This window comes from Leptonychotes weddellii, chromosome 1 (genome assembly GCF_054177405.1).
Source record: "Leptonychotes weddellii isolate Sample4059 chromosome 1, ASM5417740v2, whole genome shotgun sequence".
In the NCBI taxonomy this organism is placed as follows: domain Eukaryota; kingdom Metazoa; phylum Chordata; class Mammalia; order Carnivora; family Phocidae; genus Leptonychotes; species Leptonychotes weddellii.
Genome location: NC_138369.1, coordinates 158,616,262 through 158,638,999, shown reverse-complemented (window position 1 = coordinate 158,638,999; position 22,738 = coordinate 158,616,262). Strand labels below are relative to the sequence as shown.

Below are 22,738 nucleotides of genomic sequence, written 5' to 3'. Positions count from 1 at the left end.
ATGGGGTGGCTGGGTGATAGACATTGGGGAGGGTATGTTCTCTGGTGAGTGCTGTGAATTGTGCAAGACTGTTGAATCTCAGATCTGTACCTCTGAAACAAATAATGCAATATATGTTAAGAAAAAAAAAAAAGAAGAAGAAGATAGCAGGAGGGGAAGAGTGAAAGGGGGGAAATCAGAGGGGTAGACAAACCATGAGAGACGATGGACTCTGAAAAACAAACTGATGGTTCTAGAGGGGAGGGGGTTGGGAGGATGGGTTAGCCTGGTGGTGGGTATTGAGGAGGGCACGTTCTGCATGGAGCACTGGGTGTTACACACAAACAATGAATCATGGAACACTACATCTAAAACTAATGATTTAATGTATGGGGACTAACATAACAATAAAAAAATTTAAAAAATATATATATGTATTTTACTAAGTGCAATATTTTATAATAATAGTATATATCCTGTATTATGAAATAATTTAAACCTAATTATTTACTGTTCTCTGCCATTTGTATGTTTTTATATATTATATTATAAACATTATATATTGTGTATAATATATATGAGTCTATACAATTATGTTCAATAAATATGGTGTTAGAGTTCATTTACTTGAAAACATTTTAAAACAGACAAAATTATTATTTAAAAAAGTGAGCAACATAGAAGACAAAGCTAAGATAAATTCATAGCAATTAGTAATAATAATGCATTTTTACTAACCCCCTTTTTTACTGTCACAAATTGGTACAGTATAATGCATTACATTAGTAATTTGAAAATACACATCCACAAAGTACTAAAGAAAGAATGTCGCTCTGTTTTGTGACATAGTGGTTCATAACATGAACATTTAAGATTAATTTTACATACAACAGACCCCAACAAGATTTCAATTAAGCATTTTTTAATATTTTAGAATTAATATATCAAATGGATAAGAAAGTATAACAAAATCTTTAGCGTATTCATTCATTTAAGAATTTATTAAGCACAGATTTTGTGTAAAGTATTATGCAAGATACTGAGGATATAGCCGTGACTGTTTAAAAAATTACACCAAGGTGAAAGAGAACATGTAGAAGAGGCATCTGATCAAACTTGAGGGTAATGAATTAATGCCCTTAGCAAAAATATTTGAGTTGAGATTTAAGAGTTAAGCTCCCCCAGAATGGAATATTCCAGACAATTTGTATAAAATTCATTCAAAAAATGAAAATGAATGTTAGAAGGCAAGAGAGTGGGACTCCTGGGTGGCTCAGTTGGTTAAGTGTCTGCCTTCGGCTCAGGTCATGATCCCAGGATCTTGGGATCAACCCCTGTGTCAGGCTCCCAGCTCAGCAGGGAGTCTGCTTTTCCCCCTCCTCCAGCTCGCTCGTGCTCTCTTTCTCTCAAATAAATAAATAAAATCTTTAAAAAAAAGGCAGGAGAGTGAAGAAGTGTACAGATCACATGAGACCTAAAGGCTATACTAATGATTTTGCTTTTAATCTTAAGAGCAAAGATTAACCATTCAGGGTTTTAACCAGAACACTGGTGTTATCAGATTTATATGTCTTTTTTTTTTTTAAGATTTTATTTATTTATTTGAGAGACAGAGAGATAGCATGAGCAAGGAGGAGGGGCAAAGAGAGAGGGAGAGAATCCCAAGCAGGCTTCACATGCAGTGTGGAACCCAACTTGGGGCTCCATCTTATGACCCTGAGATCATGACTTGAGCTGAAATCAAGAGTTGGACGCTCAACCGACTGAGCCACCCAGCCGCCCCTATCAGATTTATGTTTTGAGAAGACAATTTTGTTTAGTTTTAAAAATCAGATTTTAGGGAGATGAAAACTGACATGAGAGAGAGAGAGACCTTTCATTATTGCTGTAAACTAGATAAAAGAAGTAGTTGTGGAGCTATAAGAAAGAAATGAGTAGATTTGAAAACTGTTCAGGACATAGATCAACCACACTTGATTAATTGGTTGAAGATAGAAATACAAGGAAAAGGAGGTGTCTGGTGTATGGAGCTGGATGGAGGCTGGTAGTATCTACAGAACTAGAGATTGCTGGATGAACATGGAGGTAAGGGTTGGAGAGCTTGAGTTCATTTTGGACATGGTGAAGGCACCATGTCTTTTAGACATCTGAGGGGACATGTAGATGGGTGCTGCATATATTTAAGTGTAGCTTGTGGTACAGAGCTGCCCTTTGGATATAAACCTGAGCATGATTGGTTAGTAGGTAGAAACTGAAGACATGGGTGTGGCTGAAAGGACCCAGCCAGAATTAACATGAGAACAGATCATGAATTCCATTCTTGGTGATCTCAGTATTTAAAGGCTAAATGCAAAAAGACAACAGAACCTGAGAAAGAATAGCCAAAGCTATAAGAGTTGAATCAGAAACATTGAGGGTAAGGGGCCGCAGAGAGGGGAGTGTTGTAAAATCTAGCAAAAATAATTTATAGGCTTAGAAACTAATAAACGTTTTGAATAATTCTGAAGTAAAATAAAAGAGCATTGTATCATATCCCTTGATTTTAGTTAATTTAGAGGTTATTTGGTGGTCTTCCTGAAAGTTCCATTGAAATACATGCAAAACATAATATCTCTCTAGTATTTTCTTATAATTAAAATTCTGTATTTTGTATATAAAAGGAATCCTGAATCATGCCTATGGGGACAATTTGTGATACAAATTCTCACCTCTAATAATTTGCTTAAACAAAAACTGGCAAAGCTAAGAGAAACCGGGCCATATTCTGTTTTCCTCTATTCTAACAGCTACCTGCCTGTTAAAACCCTGAATGGTTAATCTTTGCTCTGAAGATTTTATCTTCAGAAGCAGATACTAGTGGTGACTTGCCCATATCCCTTTCACGTACACCATTTCTGTGCACTGAATAGACTAACTGTGCCAGGGAAATAACATTCCTCCTCCTTCCAGAGTAATCCTCAGCTGAACACTAATGAAAATTGGTAAATATTCCCTAAATACTCCTGTCCCTTGCTCATCAAATAAGATAACACTGAGGCATGCCTTACATTGTCCCTCAGAATTCCATGGCAGAATTGAATCCCAGTTGCCCACTGTGTCATCTGCTCAATAGCACAACCTTTATTTACTTCCTTCTCTTCCTGTCTCACTTTCCAGTCCTTCCTTATATCACACCCATAAAAGATGGGTCTCAGGGTCTGCTTGTTAGATTTCTGTATTTGTCAAGGTTCTCCTGAGAAACAAAACTAATAAAATGTATACATAGAAAAATAGATTTATTTTAAGAAGTTGACTCACACAGTTATGAAGGCTGCAAATCCCGAGACCTGCAGGCTGAGCTGCCAAGCTAGAGACCCAGAAGAGATGATGATTTAGTTCCAGTTTGAAACCAAAACAGGAAAAAAGCTGATCTTCTAGCTTGAAGGCCATCAAACGGAAGAATTCTCCCCTATTTGGGGAAGGATCAGCTTTTTTGTTTTATCCAGGCCTTCAACTCATCTGACAAGGCCCATCCACATTAGGGGGAGCAATCTGTTTCACTCGGTCTACTGATTTACACGTTAATCTCTTAGAGGGGCACCTGGGTAGCTCAGTGGGTTAAGTGTCTGACTCTTGATTTCAGCTCAGGTCATGATCTCATGGTCGTGGGATCAAGCCTAGGGTTGGGCTCAACACTGGGCATGGAGCCTGCTTAAAGATTCTCCCTCTACTTCTTCCCATGCTTGTGCTCTCTAAATCAATCAATCAATCAATCAAATCTTAAAAAAAAAAAAAAAAGTTGGTCTCTTACAAAAATACTCTCATTGAAATACCCAGAATAATGTTTAGGCAAGTATCCGGACACTCTATGGTCCAGTCAAGTTGACACAAAATTAACCATCACAGACACCCAAATTAACACAATTCTTTCCTAGAATCACACTTTCTGATCTTTTTTTCCTACTTTTTTTCCTCTGGAACTGAAGCTTGCTTCTATTTGTCAGGATGAAATTACATTCTGCTATATGTATATATGGTCAAAGTTCAAAAGACAATAGACCTCCTTTTCCAGAATCATTCTGGCTCACCTTTGTTACCCTGTATAATTGTTGACATTTCGCCTTCACTTTTTGAAGTGTTCTGCTTTGAAGAAAAAATTATATAATCATCCTAGTCAATAACTGATCCCATAAATGTGATGGTGAAAATCAAAAAATTACTGAAGTATAATCTTTTATTAAAATATTTTTTCCTACTGATTAAAAAAATATGATGAATATGTGTCATATTTCATCAATTTTTCCCCCCTGGGGTTATTTCACACTGAAATTTTTTACAATAATGTGTAAGGAATCCCTATTTGCAACTGGTATATTATTGTTGATTACCAAGAATGTATTTTATTGCTTAAAGTATTGAAAAAGAATGTATTTAAAATCTTTAAATAATTTATAAGTATGATATAAGGTCTTCCACAAGATCCTAGTTTACTGTTCAATATATGGCAAATCTGAGTAATATTTTCCTGAAGTAACCTAAAAGTAACCTGAAAGTTACACTGTTGATATATACTTATTTAATCGGTTCAAAATCAGAGAGTGGGTCTAACCCCGGAGTGGCTCAGTTCTTCTGTCACACTAAGGGAAGGGCGAAAATAATCGTGACTATCTGGAGCATTCGGAGCCTATTTTGTTTATTGTTGAGGATGCAGAGATAAGAGCAGGAGGCAATTCCATGTTGACAGGAATTCCTTGTTGTGTTGGCCCCACAATGCCAGGACTAGCTAAGTCTCAAAGCAACGAGCATGTTTACATTGTCTCTTTTTTTAAGTTTTAATTTTCCATTTCTTCTATGAAATAGGTGTCTCTGTTGATTAAGCAGTATTAAACGTGGCACGAAAGCTATAAGTATTAATGTCTCAAAGTATTTTTGAATCCTCTTTCACCAAGGATGATTTTATTGTTAAATGGAAATAAAAAAAAAATATGTAACAATTATGTTGCAGTATATATAACAAAAAGTTAACTTTTAGTAATATTCTATATAATTATTTTAAATTATTTGCTAACTGTACTTTAGAGAAAACAACATGTACTAAGTGCTGCATTATTGCATTTTCAAGAAGATTCTGCATAATACATATGAGACAGTAGTTGATCCTGAGTTCTTTGAGGGTTCTTTATTGTGAGTCCTGGTATTCCTGCAACAGAAGAGTGTTGTTATTCAAATGTACATAAATGTGTTTGGCCCATAATAATAGTATTCATAGCCATCTATAAATAGTTGAAAAAACAATTGTACCAAATGTTTGATATTCATCTGAGCCACATTTTGCAACTTCAGTTTTATATTCAGATTTCAGAAATAATACAACAGTAGGGCTCATAAGATATTCAGATATTTTTGTTAGCTTTCCATAGACAGGCTGGTAGCTTCTTAAAATTGTATACTCTGTTTCATCAAATCTCAGAAATCCCTTGTAAATGTACACAATAATAAGATAAAGCCTGAACATACACCATGATGTACAATTATGAAATATATATACTTACGTGTATTTAGTGACCTTTCTTAATATTCCTTTTCATTTTTTTTTCTAGATACACCATCAGTTAAGATTATACCATCCACTCCTTTTCCACAAGAAGGACAGCCATTAATTTTGACTTGTGAATCCAAAGGAAAACCACTGTAAGTGATTTAATGAGCACTAAAGTTTTTCACTTTTTCTCCTATCCTGCTTCGATTTCAGGCTTTAACTGAAGAAATCCACTGTTTTTGTCTTTTCTTGGTGGGCAAAGTGATCTTTAGAACAGAAGTCCCCTGAACCATGTCTTCATTAAGTATCTGTGGAAGATTTGTCTTTTTCTTTGTCATCTAGTGAAGTTTCTGGGAAGGTTTCCAGCTGTGATTTTTTTTCCTTCTTTTTCTAGTAGGATATTTCAACCTGAAAGGAAAGTGGGCTTAATCAGGCACTGTTTACATCATGAGACTGATAGACGTTACACATTGCTGAACTTAGTTCTCTGGTGAAAATCTTTGAAAATACTGAAGCATCCTCAAAATATCCCCAAGTTTTAAAGTTAAATGGGAAATCATTTTTGTAAGAAGGGAAATCACATCTACATTTCTAATGTAGCCCCTATGATACATAATTTGTGAATGTGAGATGTTTCAACATTTTCAATTGTAAAGTGATTTCATTATTAGAATATATAGGTTCTAATTATCACTTCGACTTTAAAATTTTACTTTTGACATTCATGTTTATAAACAACTAACTCATAGAAAATCTATTTTTATACAAAATTCAAGAGTAGATTATGCAGATATGCATTACTCAAAGACTATTTGACAGCAATCTGATCTTTCTAATATAGTAACAGTCTATGTTGAGCTGAAAGTCATTGATTTTCTTAAATGCTTCTAATTGATTTGCCATTTGTGTAAATTTTTTTTTATTTTTATTTTTTTAATTTTTATTTTTTATTTATTTATTTATTTATTTTTATTTATTTGAGACAGAGAGAATGAGAGACAGAGAGCATGAGAGGGAGGAGGGTCAGAGGGAGAAGCAGACTCCCTGCCGAGCAAGGAGCCTGATGCGGGACTCGATCCCGGGACTCCAGGATCATGACCTGAGCCGAAGGCAGTCGCTTAACCAACTGAGCCACCCAGGCGCCCCTGCAATTTGTGTAAATTTTAATAGGAGGCATTTAATTGTTTTCCATGTAAAGCTATATGGGATAGTCTCTAATACTTTTTTATTTAAGTATAGATTTCTTATTACTACATGAGGAATTTTTCTAAAAGAATATTAAGGCAAGAAGCCTGAAATTTCAACTTACTCAGTTGTATGATTTTATAATTTTAGCATACTAGGTGAATTCACACTTTATCAAAGTTTTGATATTTTAAAACTGTTCTCTCTTCCAGTGTTATTTTCTAAAGATTCAAACATACTGATTTAATGAACATTCAGTAAATTAATCCATTATTTTACTTCTATCTTTTAAGAAACATTTAAGGCATTTTAGACTTTGAAAGGAACAAACTTTTCATAGTAGCTTTACTACATATATTCTGTGCAATTTACTTTCCTAGTTCTTACTTTCTGATAAGCTTAAATTGCTTATAGAAAACATTTTTCAACTGCTATATGCTGAGTGTGACAGTGCATTTCGGTATTATAGCTTCAGTAAGAGATCTGGCGGGCTACAAGTTCAGTACTCTTAACTAGAGAAAGAAGTGTAATAGACTCTAGTCAGCTTTAGGTATACCAAAATCCTAATTTCTTTAGTCCTGATTCTGTGTATCTAACAAAAGAATTTCTTTCCTAACTTTTCCTTTCATCTCCACTCCTGTTGCTTTCACATATTATTTTCCAAGTCAGTCTGTTGCTCCCCCCTCTCTCTCTCTTTTTGCTTCAGGTTCTGTTGTTGTTTTGTTTGTTTTTTGCTTTCTTCCTCATAATCTCAGAGGTCAGCATATGGGGATGTGAAGGAACAGGATCAGGATGAGGGCATAGCAAGGGAGTTTTACTTTTAACTTTTCTTCATTGATCTGCCCCAAAGTACATATGTGTACATTTGGAATATGTGTACAACTTATACAATTAGATGAGGATGGGAAATATAGTATTAGAATGCTTGGAAATAAATATACCCCTGTTCAAATAGTATCCAATTACCTGTCGATGATCTACTCTTTGGTTCCATATGTTCTCCCAACAGCAGAAACAGCGTTTTTGTTTTGTTTTGTTTTTTAAAGATTTTATTTATTTGAGAGAGAGAGAGAGAGAGAATGAGCGGGGGGGTGGAGAAGAAGAAGCAGGCTCCCCCCTGAGCATGGAGCCTGACGTGGGGCTTGATCCCAGGACCCTGGGATTATGACCCGAGCAGAAGGTGATGCTCAACTGACTAAGCTACCCAGTCACCCCCAGAAACGGCATTTAATTTATGTGAATAATTATTTTCTGAGGTCTAGGTAATTAGATCTTTAGGTAGTCCATTTTCCTCAGTTCAAAGGTGGTTGAATAGATGTGTCTTATTGTGGGTCTCTGTTTCAACTACCTAGAAATAAGCTTGGATGTGTAATATTCCTCTGTACTGCAGATGAATGAAAAGTACGGTAGCCTCTCGTTTATTTATTTCACTTAAGAATACAAAGATTTTGGATGTTTAGGAAATAGAAAATGTTACCTTTGTCAGAGGATCCTGACTAATATCACTTTGGAAATAAAGGAAATAAGAAAGACTCCTTGTTTTATGGAAAAGAAAACTAAAGCTGTTCAACAACGTTCACCAAATTTCCAAATTCATCCAGGTTTAAAATGGTTGACTCAGGATTTACCCTCAGTTCAATCAATACCCTAAACTTACATTCTTTTAGCTATTTTCTGCTACTTCAATTGCTGAGTCTAAATTGTCACTTATGTTAGTCAAAGTAACTTTTGAAAAACTGGGGTAATGTTTAGCAATGAAGATGAACCCGTAGAGCCTGAAGGTGAAGAACTGGCTAGGCTCAAGAAATATTTTTCTGTTGCCATCCTCTCTCATCAGACTTTTTTCTGTATTTATGCCCTTTCTGGAAATTTGCCAAATTCCTAACAAAGTGACCATTTCTAGCAGGAGGTTATAACCATGTAAAAAAAAAACCCTAATTAGTATAATATCTTCTGGCGATTACCTTATAAGCTCCATTAGGGTTAAAATGGTCATTCTATTCTGTCTTTATCCTTGTAGTTCCCAGTGTTATATTCTGTATGCCACTGTCTACGAATAAATGTGTATTAACTGATTCGCAATTCCTTTTTATCATTTTCTTTCCTTGTAGATTGCCAGGCCATTGGCGTTAGAGAAATAGCCAACTTCTTTGATTCCTCCCTGCCTTTAGACCACTGTTTCTCTTCTGTTCTTCCTAATCATCTTAAAATCCACCCTTCTGCATTTTCAAAGTAACTATCATTTCTAGTAAATGAAAGCATTAACCTCTTTAAAGACAGTGTAATTCCTAGCCTCTCTTTAGTTTTATTCTGTCTCCAACAGTGCCAGATGAGACAGACAGGGCAAAAAACAAGGGAAGACCAAAAGAAATCATTGGATTTTCCCAGAAGGAAATCTTACTGATCATAAAGAAAACAGTCTCACTAGAGCAAAGAGAACAGAAGGCAAATTGAAATGGATTAATCAGGGAATTAGTAGGTGGTGGGAAAGTAAAGAAAATGGAAAGACCACCCATTTCAGAAAATGAGTCATGAAAAGTGGAAAGGAATGAGAAAAGAAACGTGTGCCAAACAGAAGTTTTTTTAAAAAAATAATAGAGCTATTGTCTATATTTTAAGACAGGATCAAAAAAGCCTAAAGAATAGGAGTGAAAATGAAGTACGTGATATCACATATACCCAGTGGGCAGGTTCAAATTTCTGGTCTTACCCTGGTAATCGCTGTCAAAGTTCTGCTCTGTTACTTTGCAGCTATTACACCTGATTCTCCATTTAGTTATTTTGAAACCACTGAGAGGCAGCACGGTGGCTGAGCTTCTGCCGGGCTATCCAAACACTTAATTTCTACCATCTTTCCCATTTGCCTGATCCTCCTGGAAGGAGCAGGTGAAAATCAGAACTGGATAATGGATATGTGATTCCTTTTCATTTCGTATCCTTAATCCTATGATCAGATGTTCATTGTTTCTTAAAAAGTATTTGCCTGATACAAAATTTCCTGAGGAATGAATTATTCACAGTTACCAGGCATATTGATAGTAGGCAAATAACACCACTGCCTTTTGTATAAATCATAAACTGATGGCGCGGTTCAACTTGTACTGAGATTCCTGCTCCTAACCTGCCCTCCTGTATGCTAATGCCATTTTCCTTGTTCTAAATGTGAAGGCCCCAGTGACTGTTTAGGAACAATCATGCCTTATTTGCCTGCTTTGGACTGAAGCCTTTTGCTATTTTCCAGTGGAACAGCTGCATAACTTGGGCCAGGACCAAACTGTTCCACTTGACATTACTATAGAGGCATTGTATCCTTTCCTTAAAAGAGAGATTACTGTACATGTCTATTGTTTTAAGTTTAAGTTAATTTAAGTTTAAAGTGAGGACAGAGCTAATGCCAACCGCTTTTCTTTCACGTCCCCAGAGTTTTTGCAACCTTCTTCTTTCTTTGGCTGAATTCCCAGACAGCTCTCGGGCAGCAGCATTCTCCATTTATAGAAGTAGAGAGAGAAAAAAGCTGTGACGTTACATTAAAGTCATGACCTTAAAAGGTGTGGGGTTGCCCGCACATGCTGGAGCTAAAGAATCATCATTCATTTTAATCAAATGTTTAACGCTTTGTAAATCTACTTCAGAAAAGCTATGGGATATTTTCAGTCAAATAAATGTGGATTTGGCATTTAATCCATAAAATAAAATAGTGATAGGTCTTGATAAACTCTGTGTATCCAGCATGATGTTTATGTTTTACTTACTATTTTACCTTCTGGTAACCACAGTTTTTCTCATGTCTTGGCATAAATCTAGTATACATAATTGCATAGCACATAACATGCCCTGTTCTGTACAAGAAGAAAGATTTTAATCTTTAGGAAGACAGATCACATACCATATAACAACTAGTGAGGTGTTTAGAGGAACAATTATGCATCCACTTTCAAAATGATCAAGAATTTAAGAAGAAATCTGATAAGAACATATTGATATATTTGATACATTTTCCTGTTAGCATAATAGAGATTAAAAAATGAAATGCAAATTAAAGCAAAACAGTTTTACTATATCTAGTCCGTTTTCTCAGCCTAAGATGACCTATTTACAAAGCACAGGTTATTTACTAATTGTCATACTATCTAATCACAGCCAGAAGAAATGACAAAATAAACCAGGAGTTAAAGAAGGCAAGTTATCATCCATAATGAAATGTTTTAAGCCAAAACAGGACAGATGTGAATTTTGAAAAAAGAACACTGATCTACAATAATAGAAATTTCATATCATTTGACCTAATGCATAATAGATGTTAATTACACAATAGCTATTTCTCTCCTGCCATCTATGTTATAGAAAGTCATCTAATTAATCATCAAGGTCTGTGCTTCTGTTCAGGTATAATTCCTATGCTGTCATGCTCTGGGGCACTAAGAGTTGTGTGGCACATTAGAAAGAAAAGTACAAAACTAGGTGTGAATTATAAATCTGTGGCTATCTGTGGCCTGAGTGGACTTGAGCAAGTCACTTAACTACCTGAACTGTTTTAATTAATTAACTATACTTTTTTAGAGCAGTTGTAGGTTCATAATGAAACTGGGTGGAAAGTACAGAGTTCCCATATATCCCAAACACCACACATGCACAACACCCCCCACTATGGACAGCCCACACAACAGTGGTGCCTTTATTACAAACCATGAACCTACACGGACTCACTGTTCTTACCACAAAGTCCACAATTTACATTGGAGTTCACTCTCGTATACCAACTCTTTTTTATTCTTTAAAAAAAAAAAAAAAATAGGGATGCCTGGGTGGCTCAGTCGGTTAAATGTCTGCCTTCAGCTCAGGTCATGATCCCAGGGTCCTGGGATGGAGTTCCACATCGGGCTTCCTGCTCAGCTGGGAGACTGCTTCTCCCTCTCCCTCTGCCTTCCACTCCCCCTGCTTGTGCTCTATCTCTCTGTCAAATAAATAAAATCTTTAAAAATAAATAAATAAATAAATAAAATCTAGTGAACAAACTTTTAAAGATTAATGACAATGTAGGGGCCCCTGGGTGGCTCAGTTGGTTAAGCGACTGCCTTTGGCTCAGGTCATGATCCCGGAGTCCCAGGATCGAGTCCCGCATCGGGCTCCCTGCTCGGCGGGGAGTCTGCTTCTCCCTCTGATCCTCCCCCTCTCATGCTCTCTGTCTCCCATTCTCTCTCTCAGATTAAAAAAAAAAAAAAAAAAAAAGATTAATGACAATGTATATGAAATTTCTGTCTCCAAGTAATTTCATAGTAAATAATAACCATGAGGATGATGATAAATTATAATTTTGTCAAAGAGTTACATACAGTATATCTCACCAAGTTTTAAAATTGGGAGTCTTAATTATATATTTAATGCATATGCTAATATTGGACTGCTATGGCAATCCTGGAAACTGAGTTATCATCTCAAATTTCTTCCATAGCTCTGAAATTCAAGGTTCTAAGCAGAATGAACACAGAATTGTCTGTGACTTTAAAAAGCATGTTTGAACGGCAAAGATATCTGTGCTAAAGTCATGGCAAAACTGATTGAACAACATGGCTATTTTAGTTGAGGTTACATAGTAATGATGAGGTGCTAGAAGAGAGGCAGATGCATGAACCCCTGTCAGGGGCAAAATATAACATAGTGATAAATGGGAAACTGGAAAATACTGAGCCACAGGAACAGCACCTTCATAGTGTTAAGGTAGAAAAGCTTTAGAATAATTGGAAAGTACTGGAAGGGGTAGAGAATGTGTTTTGGTCCCACAAACCTGGACAAGGCTACACTCTAGAGCAGTTCTGCTGGGATGAAAGAGACTAACAAGTTAGCAAATTTTGGCAGAAAGCCAAAGCAGGAGATCTAAAAACCTTACACAACCAAACCTGAGTGAAAGGCATGACTCATGGTTGGTTGACAATCCGGGGTCTGTGATGTGTAAGACCTCATTTTGATATAGTTTCCCAAAATTTTTTATGCTTATCGTCTTATTTAAACCACATAACTATCTTGTTGGAAAAGGCTTATAGACTCATAATCATTTCTAGTTTGTAAATGAGGAAAATAAGTCTTGAGGTTGTATGATCTTTTCCAATCATCCGGGTGATAAGTGGTAGAATTGAGATTACAAAGATGCTTTAAAAAATTTATGGGGTGCCCAGGTGGTACAGTCAGTTAAGTGTCTGACTCTTGGTTTCGGCTCAGGTCATGATCTCAAGGTAGCAAGACTGAGCCCCTTATCAGGCTCTGCACTCAGTGTGAATTCTCTCTCTCCCTCTGCCCCTCTCCCCACTCAAAAAATAAATAAATAAATCTTTGTAAAATATTTTAAAAATAAAAAAATAAAAATAAATAACATTTTAACAACACTGATGGTTATGTTTTCTTATTTACCCAGTGTTTTCAGTTTTCCTATTTTATTGATTTTTCATAATAACCCAGTGAAGTTGGCAAGAATGAGAGAGTTCTCACAAACCACTAGGAAAGCCTATATTTCAATCAAATATGTAAAAAAAAAATGTAATTTATAAAACAATTACCACTTATGGAAGCCCAAACCTGTTAATATATCTAAATATTATCTAAAGAGTTTCTAAATATATCTAAATAATTTCTGACTAGATTTTATGATTAGTTGTATAACTATTTTATTGTTACATATATATATATTTAAAGATTTTATTTATTTGAGAGCAGAGAGAGAGAGAGAACATAAGCAGGGGGAGCAGCAAGCAGAGTTAGAGAGAGAAGCAGGCTCCCAGCAGAGCAGGGAACCTGATGTGGGGCTTGATCCCAGGACCCTGGGATCATGACCTGAACAAAAGGCAGACACTTAACCGACTGAGCCACCCAGGTGCCCACATATATTTTGCTTTAAAAAGCAGATTATATTCTTAATTTTATGTATCTTTAAAATGATTAAGACTGCAGGTTCCAACTACAAGGCCATATCAATGCAAATGTGAAACCATGCAGTGAAATACAATGTGAAGCCCTAGAGGGTTTAAGCAGGAAGTTAAAAGAAAACATTCCTCAAAATTACGTTGTTGTTGTTGTTGTTTTAAGTATTATGCTTAAGATATCACCAAAATAATTAGTGGAATAAACATAATGAGGGTCCATACCATTTAGATACTCTCAAAATGTCAGTCCTTGGTATAAAAAAGGTTATAGGACATTTAGATTGTTTTTTGTGTGTTTTGTTTGTTTTGGGGGGGTTTTTCTTTGTGTGTGTGTTTTTTTCTTATGTTCCAATATCTAGAAGATGCAAAATTGTCTTAATTAATTAATTAAAAGTTAAAGACAATAGAGCCAGTTTCTTCTGCCATGTTTTTAAAGGTATCATATTGGGAAATCAGCTCTAAATTTTCATAATTAAAAAAATATATATATCCATGTGCTGTCCTTCCCATATGAATTTCTTTTCTGAGGCCCATATGGTCTTTTGCTTCCATCTCATGGCTTCAAAATTTAATCACACATTGACTCTCTGGAAACACACAAGTGGTTATCTTGGAAATGAGACCGAATATATTTGGTTTTGTTTTTGAAATAAGAAGCTGACTCTCGGTAATCTCCTCTGCTGTTATTTAGGCTGGGCATCTGTGGTGTGTTGGGCACTCAATCATTTTCAATTAAATGTTCCTATGTCTTGCAAAAGTCCCATAAGAGCTTGCAGAACCACAATTATAGATCCATAGAGGAAATGTACTTCTTGAACATTTCTAGGTAAGCAGTTTTCTTACAACAAAAAGCCAATTATTTTGAGGGATTATGTAAATGTTCAGTGGGAAAGTCTAACACAAAAATGTCTCAGTATGTTTAAGACCCATTGTGGAATGATGCTGTCTTATATGTTGACAAGATTTTCAAGATGTGGACTTTTGGACACATGGGTTTAAAAATCTGTGTTTTTTTATGTATTTATGAGATTACATCCTGGCATTTTACTCTTTATTTAAAGATATATAAACATTGCATGCATGTTTATATAAAAACAAGTCATCAAAATGGTAATTGTAGGAAAATTGCAGAAACAAAAATCACTCAACATTAAAAAAAGCTGAAATACTATACCTCATCCTTAATTAAAGAAAATATTAACCCTTTGCTCAACAAGTGCCATTCAATAACATTTGTCTTTTATCCTTGCAGTTTTTTTCTGTAATTTGTATCATAATGTTAGAGCTAACATCCATCCCTCTGGTGGCCACCAGTCAACTGAGAAGTAGATTATTCTGTGCCTGTGTTAAACATTTTGACTATGACTTTTGTATAACATATGAAGGAAACAAAATGTGGAAACTAAAGTTAATTCAGAATCACTGTAGACATTTGGTATTATTTCAATTAATGGTGAAGCAAATTTTTTTTTTTTTTTAACTCAGCTAAGTATCCAGGCCATTCAAAATATTCACACTTGAGGAACATAAACCTTTAGCAATACTTTTCAGTTGTGGTAAACTCATTCTTCATAGAACTCTTCTTCAAAGGTGTCTCTGCCATTCACCTGATTATATATATATACTTGAGAGACTATAGGCCAAAACTATTAGACTATAGGCCAAAGACTATTTAGAGTAACAAGGACATTTTTGAGACAACAAATCCAAGAACACAGAAAAATATCAGCTTTCTCCTTTTGAGGGAAATGTAGAATAATAAATATCTGTCTCCTTTGAAAAGAAAAAGTCATTCTATAAAGGATACTAAGAAGCAGTCTATATGTAATTTTTATGAACCAAAATTCAATACAAGAAATGTCCTTAATATGTAATGATCAGTTAGATTCTAAATTAATGTCAAATATTCATAAATCAAATAGAATTTCTATATGCTAGTTAGTTCATGGGTTTTCATTATATTTTGGTTTTATAAAATCTATCTTCCGTGAAGATAAGTGCTCACTCTCATATGTGGTTTGTATGGTAAAACTCTTTTATTTAATTAATTTATTTATTTATCTAATTGAAGCATAGGTGACATACAACATTATGTTATTTTCAGGTGTATGACATAGTGATTGGACATTTATATACATTATGAAATGCTCACCACAAAAAGTGTACTTACCATCTATCACCATGCAAATTTATTATAATATTATTGACTGTGCTTCCTATACCATACTTTATATTCCATTACTGTTTTATTTTATAACTGGAAATTTGTACCTCTTAATCCCCTTAGCCTATTTTGCCATCCCCCCACACCTTTCCCCTCTGACAACCACCAATTTGTTCTCTTTATTTATGGGTCTGTTTCTGTTTTGTTTGTTCTGTATTTCGGATTTCACATACAAGCGGAATCATACGGTATTTGTCTTTCTCTGTCTTATTTCACTTAGCATAATACCCTCTGGGTCCATCCATGTTGTTGTAAATGGCAAGATTTCCATCTTTTTATGGCTGAGTAATATTCAAGTGTGTGTGTATGTATGTATATCTTCTTTATCCAGTTATCTATTGATAGATACTTAGGTTGCTTTCATGTCTTGGCTATTGTAAATAATACTGCAATTAATATAGGGGCACATACATCTTTTCGAATTAGTGTTGTTGTTGTTGTTGTTGTTTTTGTTGTTGTTGTTTCCAGGTAAATACCCAGAAGTGGAATTGCTGGGTCATATTGTATTTCTATTTTTAATTTTTTGAGGAACCTCCATACTATTTTCCACAGTGCCTGCATCAATTTATATTCCCACCAGCAGCACATGAGGATTCCCTTTTCACCACTTTCTCTCCAACACGTGTTATTTCTTGTCTTTGTGATAATAGTCATTGTAACGGGTGTGAAGTGATATCTCACTGTGGTTTTGATTTGGAGTTCCATGATGATTAGTGATATTGAACACTCTTTCATGTATCCAGTGACCATCTGGATGTCTTCTTTGTAAAAAAATGTTTGTTAGTCCCACTGCCCATTTTTAATGTTTGATTTAGTGTTGAATTGTATGAGTTTGTCATATATTTTGGATATTAATTCATTATCAGATGTAACATTTGCAAATATCTTCTCTCCCATTCAGTAGGTTGTCTTTTTGTTTTAATGGTTTCCTTTGCTGTACAGAAGCTTTGTAGTTTGATGTAGACCTAATAGTTTGTTTTTTTGCTTTTGTTTCCCTTGTCTGAGGAGACAGATTTTATATGTATCTATCTATCTATGATATATAGTGCTAAGACCAGTGTCCAAGAGTTTGCTATCTGTTTTCTTTTAGTTATATGGCTTCAGGTCTTTCATTTAGGTAGGTATTTAATGTATTTTGATTTTATTTTTGTATATGGTGGGAGAAAGTAATCCAGTTTCATTCTTTTGCATGTAGCTGTCCAGTTTTCTCAGCACCACTTATTAAAAGACTATCTTTTCCCCATTGGGCATTCTCACCTGCTTTGTCATAAATTAGCTGACCATGTAAGCATGGTTTATTTCTAGGCTCCTTATTCTGTTCCATTTATCTATGTGTCTGTTTTTGTGCCAATACTGTATTGTTTTGTTTATTATATTTCTGTAGGGTAGTTTCCAATCTGAGAATGTGATACCTCCAGTCTTGTTCTTCTTTCTCAAGATTGCTTTGGATTATTGGGGGTTTTTTGTGGTTCCATACAGATTTTAGGATTATTTGTTCTAGTTCTGTGAAAAATGCTATTGGTATTTTGATTATGACTACATTGAATCTATAGATTACTTTGGGTAATATGGACATTTTAACAGTATTAGTTATTTCAATCCATGAGCATGGATCTTTCCACTTATTTGTATCATCTTCAATTTCGTTTATCAATGTCTTAAGGTTTTCAGAGTATAGGTCTTTTACCTCTTTAGTTAAACTTATACTTAGTTTTCTTATTCTTTTTGATACAATTATAAATGGGATTGTTTTCTTAATTCATATTTCTGTTCATTATTGGTGTATATAAATGACAGATTTATGCATAATAATTTTGTATCCTGCAACTTTACTGAATTCATTTATTAGTTTTAATAGTTTTTGGTAGAGTTTTTAGGGTTTTCTATATATAGTATCATGTCATCTGCAATAGTAAAACTAAGAAAATTCTTATTCCTCTGAAAGCCATATATTCAAACAATCCAAAGACATTTACTTGCATTACACAGGTTTTTACAATGTGGAGTGTATATTGATTCACTTTTTCAGGTATAAGCTCAGTTATACAGAAGCCCCTAAACTTCAAAGTTTGAAAAAATTTAAATGGCAAACAAGGCTCCCAATTGTAGAAAATATGAAAATTCACAGTGGTCTCCAGTTAGAATAGGAAGAATCTGCCAGTAATTTCTGATGGCTTTACAGCCCAACTCTTGCAAATTCAGAGTACGAGAAATATTTGGGATGCTTCAAGCAAAGACGAAAGAAGAGGAGAAAAATAGGAGAAAAGAACAAGAACCATTGTGACTTGTGACAAGCAAATGTCTCTGAAATGACATTCTTTGATGAACTTCATCACTAGCACTCAAGATTACAAGTACAGGGATGAACACAGTGAGCGGGGTTCTTGTCTCACGGAGTCGAAGAATGGATCTTGTGGACAAATGAGAGCGAGCAAAGCAATAGAATTTTATTAAGCAAGAATACAGAAAAACTTCTCAGATGTGAGAGGGGTCCCGACTGGGTTGCCAATGAAGGCTTTTTATCTCTGGCCTTTTATTAGGACTTTACCAGGAAACTTGCTGGTGGTTAAGTCAGTACTGTGGAACTAGACATGAGGCGTATACATTGTGTGTGAGTCTTTGTTTATTGTGACATCTATGATCTAATCAGGATAGAAGAAGTCCTTTAGATATATAGGTCTGGTTAATCTTTATAGTTAACTTCTCCTTTGAGGCCTGATAATGTTTTTGGTGGATATTTTATATTTTCTGTGGTTACAGTGTAATTATCAGAAAAACATTTTAGCCCTAGCAGTTGGGACAGGGGTTCTGATTTTTCTTCCTTATTTCTATTTTTGTTCTGTCACAGTGTCTATATACCTGAAATACCCTCAGAGCCCAGTTGGGGCCCCTATTCTTTCCCTACCTAAAGTCTCATCCTTTCCATATTCCAAGTGCCCATATAAAAGCAAGATTAAAAATATAATAGCTTTGCAGTGCAAGGACAAAAAGACCTATAAGCCATAGGAACTCTCACTGTGGGTCAGTGTTTTTCAAATTGCCGGCTGTGGCTAATTAATGAGTCATAAGATCGATTAGCAAATTCTTTTTAAAAGCCAAAAATAAAATATAAAATAATAGAATTGGAAAGGAAAATATAGAGACGTATAGAAGAAAAATAAAGAAAATGTCACAGTGCATTACAAAGAGCAAGCTTTTATTTCCTGTATGGGTTTGTGCATTGTGTAAGGTTATAAAATGTGTTTTTCTATAAATCACACCTCAAAAAGTTTGAAAATCATTGCATTAACATCAACTGTGGTGAAGCTGAAGTTTTAATCACTTCAGTTCCTCTAAAACCATCAGTATACAAATATATATGTTCAGACTGAAGAGATCTGAGCTCCCAAAAAATAATCAAGTGCCACTAAGAATGTTAAATAATGCAGATAAGCTTGATCTTTTGAGAAGGATTTCATTCAAATGATCAAAATATACTTTCACATTTTTAAGTCTCAAATTTCAGTTATCTTCAGCACTGATTTCTATGAAGCATTTAATTCCCTACCTACCAGATAAATGATGTGCATTTTACTTTTCTCAGTTTTAATACCAGAAAAGAAGCAAGTCAGGGTGCCTGGGTAGCTCAGTTGGTTAAGTGACTGCCTTCGGCTCAGGTCATGATCCTGGAGTCCCGGGATCGAGTCCCGCATCGGGCTCCCTGCTCAGCAGGGAGTCTGCTTCTCCCTCTCCTGCTCCCCCCTCTTGTGCTCTCTCTCTCTCACTCTCTCTCTCAAATAAATAAATAAAATCTTTAAAAAAAAAGAAAGAAAAGAAAAGAAGCAAGTCATAGAGCAGAAGCAGTTCTATAGTAGTGATACAGTGTTTAACATAAATATTTATAAATATTAGATCTTATAGGTAAATTAGCATTATTTTATAGTAGTATAAGTAATGGATTATAAAGTAACTCTTATATGGGATATAGGACCACATCATTGTAATGTGCCTTGAACTTAATGGTTTTCAGGCATCTGACTGATTAAGATGCTTATAGATACATTTTATATGGCATCAAATTGTCCTTATAATGTACATAGATTGATAAAGTGGCCGATTCTGAAAAATTTAGACTCAGAAATTCTTGATTTAAAGAAAAGTAAAAATGTTCCAAAGTCTAGCTTAGGAAGGAAGTTTTCAGAAGTGACTAAATTTCAAATAAGTTGAAAATATTTTCCTGAGCATGATCATTTTTAAATATATCATAGAGATTTTAAGCTTACTGTATATACACAGAGGAACTTATTACTGCTTAGGTGAGGGAATGGATGTTTACTCAAGATTTCTTGATCTTTTAACCAGGAATTAATATTTTTTATTTACCAAAGAAAAGTTAAGTATAACTAAGGCATGGGTAATTGTTTTGCTTTCACACAAAGCCCTTGAGAGATTATCTTAAGCATTTGTCACAATTTTGAATATTTTTCCTTCAGTGGTAAAATCTGTCACTCCTTCAGGATCATAGCAATCTTATCTTTTCTAGGGATAATATTTTATTTGTTGTTCCATAAATTGGCTGGAATTATACAGTTTGCAGTATGACTACATTGTTTCTCAAAAATGTTAAAATAATCATCAACGAACACTATCTTTTCAGTAAAAAGTTGTCCAGGATTTCACAGGCACTCTCAAAAAGGCCATTATTTTCAAGTCTTCTAAAGAGCACTTACCTCTTGCATATAGGTTATTTTCTGTTTCAACTACAAGCTTCTAAACTTGGAGGCAAGAAGTACCTTAAAAAAAAAACAGAATCAAGTAGCATATGCTCAGAGTAATCAGGATAGAAGAAGTCCTTTTCTTATTTGCTATTGAGGTTTTAAATCTAATGATGAACTTAACACTGATGTTATTGTCCCATCTAAATCTAATCTTTAATGTAATGAGACTTCTACTTGACACCACACAGTGTAATAGTTGATTTCAAGAGTTTACATGAGTGAGTAGATAGAATCAAAATCAGAGTGTCAACTTACAATTTAATGGAATAAGTAGGCTTGAATTTTCCACTTCAAACTGACTTCATTTATTACCACATTAAACATCTTTGACCCTATCAGACAGAAGTACTTACGGTGATATTTGAGTTAGGGGCTTTCACTGTTGAGCCTTTAAATAAGAATCATTGAGATTCTCAAACTACATGCAGAAAGAAAATGACAACACAGTGCATTGCTTTACATGAAAAGAATTTTGCAGGTATGGGAAATGTCATATCTATGCTGAGGAAAGACTAACCTATCCTGAGCAAAGCACATGATTGAAGAGCATGTCCTAAAACCACTAAACACAAAAGGGCATGGAGACCAGTGAGGAAAAGAGGCTAAAGAACCATTCTACTCTTTTTCTTTCTCATACAAAACACACAAAGACATACTTGTTAAATGAGTCAGTACAAATAACTGCAACAGGCTAGAAATACAAGGGGAGAGAAATTGTTTAAGAATTCCTTCATCTGGGTAATTTCTTCAAGCCCCTTCTTCTTTTTTTCTCTTTACTTACTGTACTATTTTAACCAAAATATTTGAAATGTTAGGGCAGAGCCAACTTAACAAATGATGATATTAGCTGCATCAATATATAAATTTTGCAAAAATACATGTTTTAAATATTATGTTGAAGAGTTTTAGAAGGCAGAAATGAGTAGATCTAATCATATATTCTAAATAATGTTTATGATGATACATGAGACATATTTCCACAGATCAGAAAAATAAACAAACTTACAAACTTTTTTAATACATGAAATATTCAAAGACATAGTAATAATATTTACTTTGGCTTTAAAATTGTTTTTCTCAAAAAAATAAATAAAATAAAATTGTTTTTCTCATTGTTCTTCATGCTTATTCTTGCATGATGACTTCAAGAACAGTGTTTAAACAAATAAGCTATTTACCCTCTTCTCATTTTTTTCTTCACCTTGTTTTGATGTTCTGATAAAGACAAAGAGAAGACAGAACAGTTGTGTTCATCAGGGCTGAGAATTAACCAGATAATCACAATGATGGCAAAAAAAAAAAAATGAAATCTTAATTGCATTTAAGACTGGTTAAAGAGGGGTGCCTGGGTGGCTCAGCTGGTTAAGTGTCCACCTCTTGGGTTTGGCTCAGGTCATGATCTTGCAGTTGTGGGATCGAGCCCCACATCAGGCTCTGTGCTCAGTGTGGAGTCTGCTTCAGATTCTCTGTCCCTTTCCCTCTCACCCTCTCTCTCTTTCTCTCAAATAAATAAAATAAAATAACTTGTTAAAGAGAGAACTAAGTAGAGGGGAATTGAAGAATAAAAGTAAATGGTGGGTTTATTAGGATTGGAAGCTTTGATGTATAATAGAACAGTGTTTTGGGAAGAGGGGAGGTTATGATTGAAAATATTTAAATTTCTTCGCTTTATAATAGTGAGGTAATGATGATGACAAAGTTTGGTGTGTGATTATGACTGAGGGGAGACCAACAAAATAATTACTGAATATGAGGGAATCAAGGAACTAAGAGGTCAAGGTATTGGATGGGTTAGAGATGTAAATGTTTAAGTCAATGAATTTTTGAAGAGATTCTTTCTTGTTCATATGACATTATTCTTTTTTGCCTTCTCTCAGACCTCTTGGACTTCATTCTCTCTCTTTTCTTATCCTTTAAATGAAAATATCCCACAATATCCAGTAATCTATCCTTTTGTTTTCCATCTGGAGCTTGGACACTTGCTTGACTCCAATATCTCTCTAAAAGAATCCACTTCTAAGATACAAAAGTAGGGATCCGAAGGGGTACGTGCACCCCGATGTTTATAGCAGCAATGTCCACAATAGCCAAACTGTGGAAAGAGCCAAGATGTCCATCGACAGATGAATAGATAAAGAAGATGTGGTATATATATACAATG

At 34.8% G+C, this 22,738-nt stretch overlaps 1 protein-coding gene across 3 annotated transcripts in view; it reads left to right on the top strand.

Annotated features, from left to right (window-relative positions):
• The window catches only part of CADM2 (cell adhesion molecule 2), a 1,012,057-nt gene that overhangs the window by 898,221 nt on the left and 91,098 nt on the right, over positions 1–22,738 (top strand). For all 3 annotated transcript variants that reach the window (XM_081798557.1, XM_081798566.1, XM_031041510.2), the window contains one exon: positions 5,559–5,649. In XM_081798557.1, the coding sequence (XP_081654683.1) occupies positions 5,559–5,649 (91 nt within the window). The remainder of the gene's footprint in view (positions 1–5,558; positions 5,650–22,738) is intronic.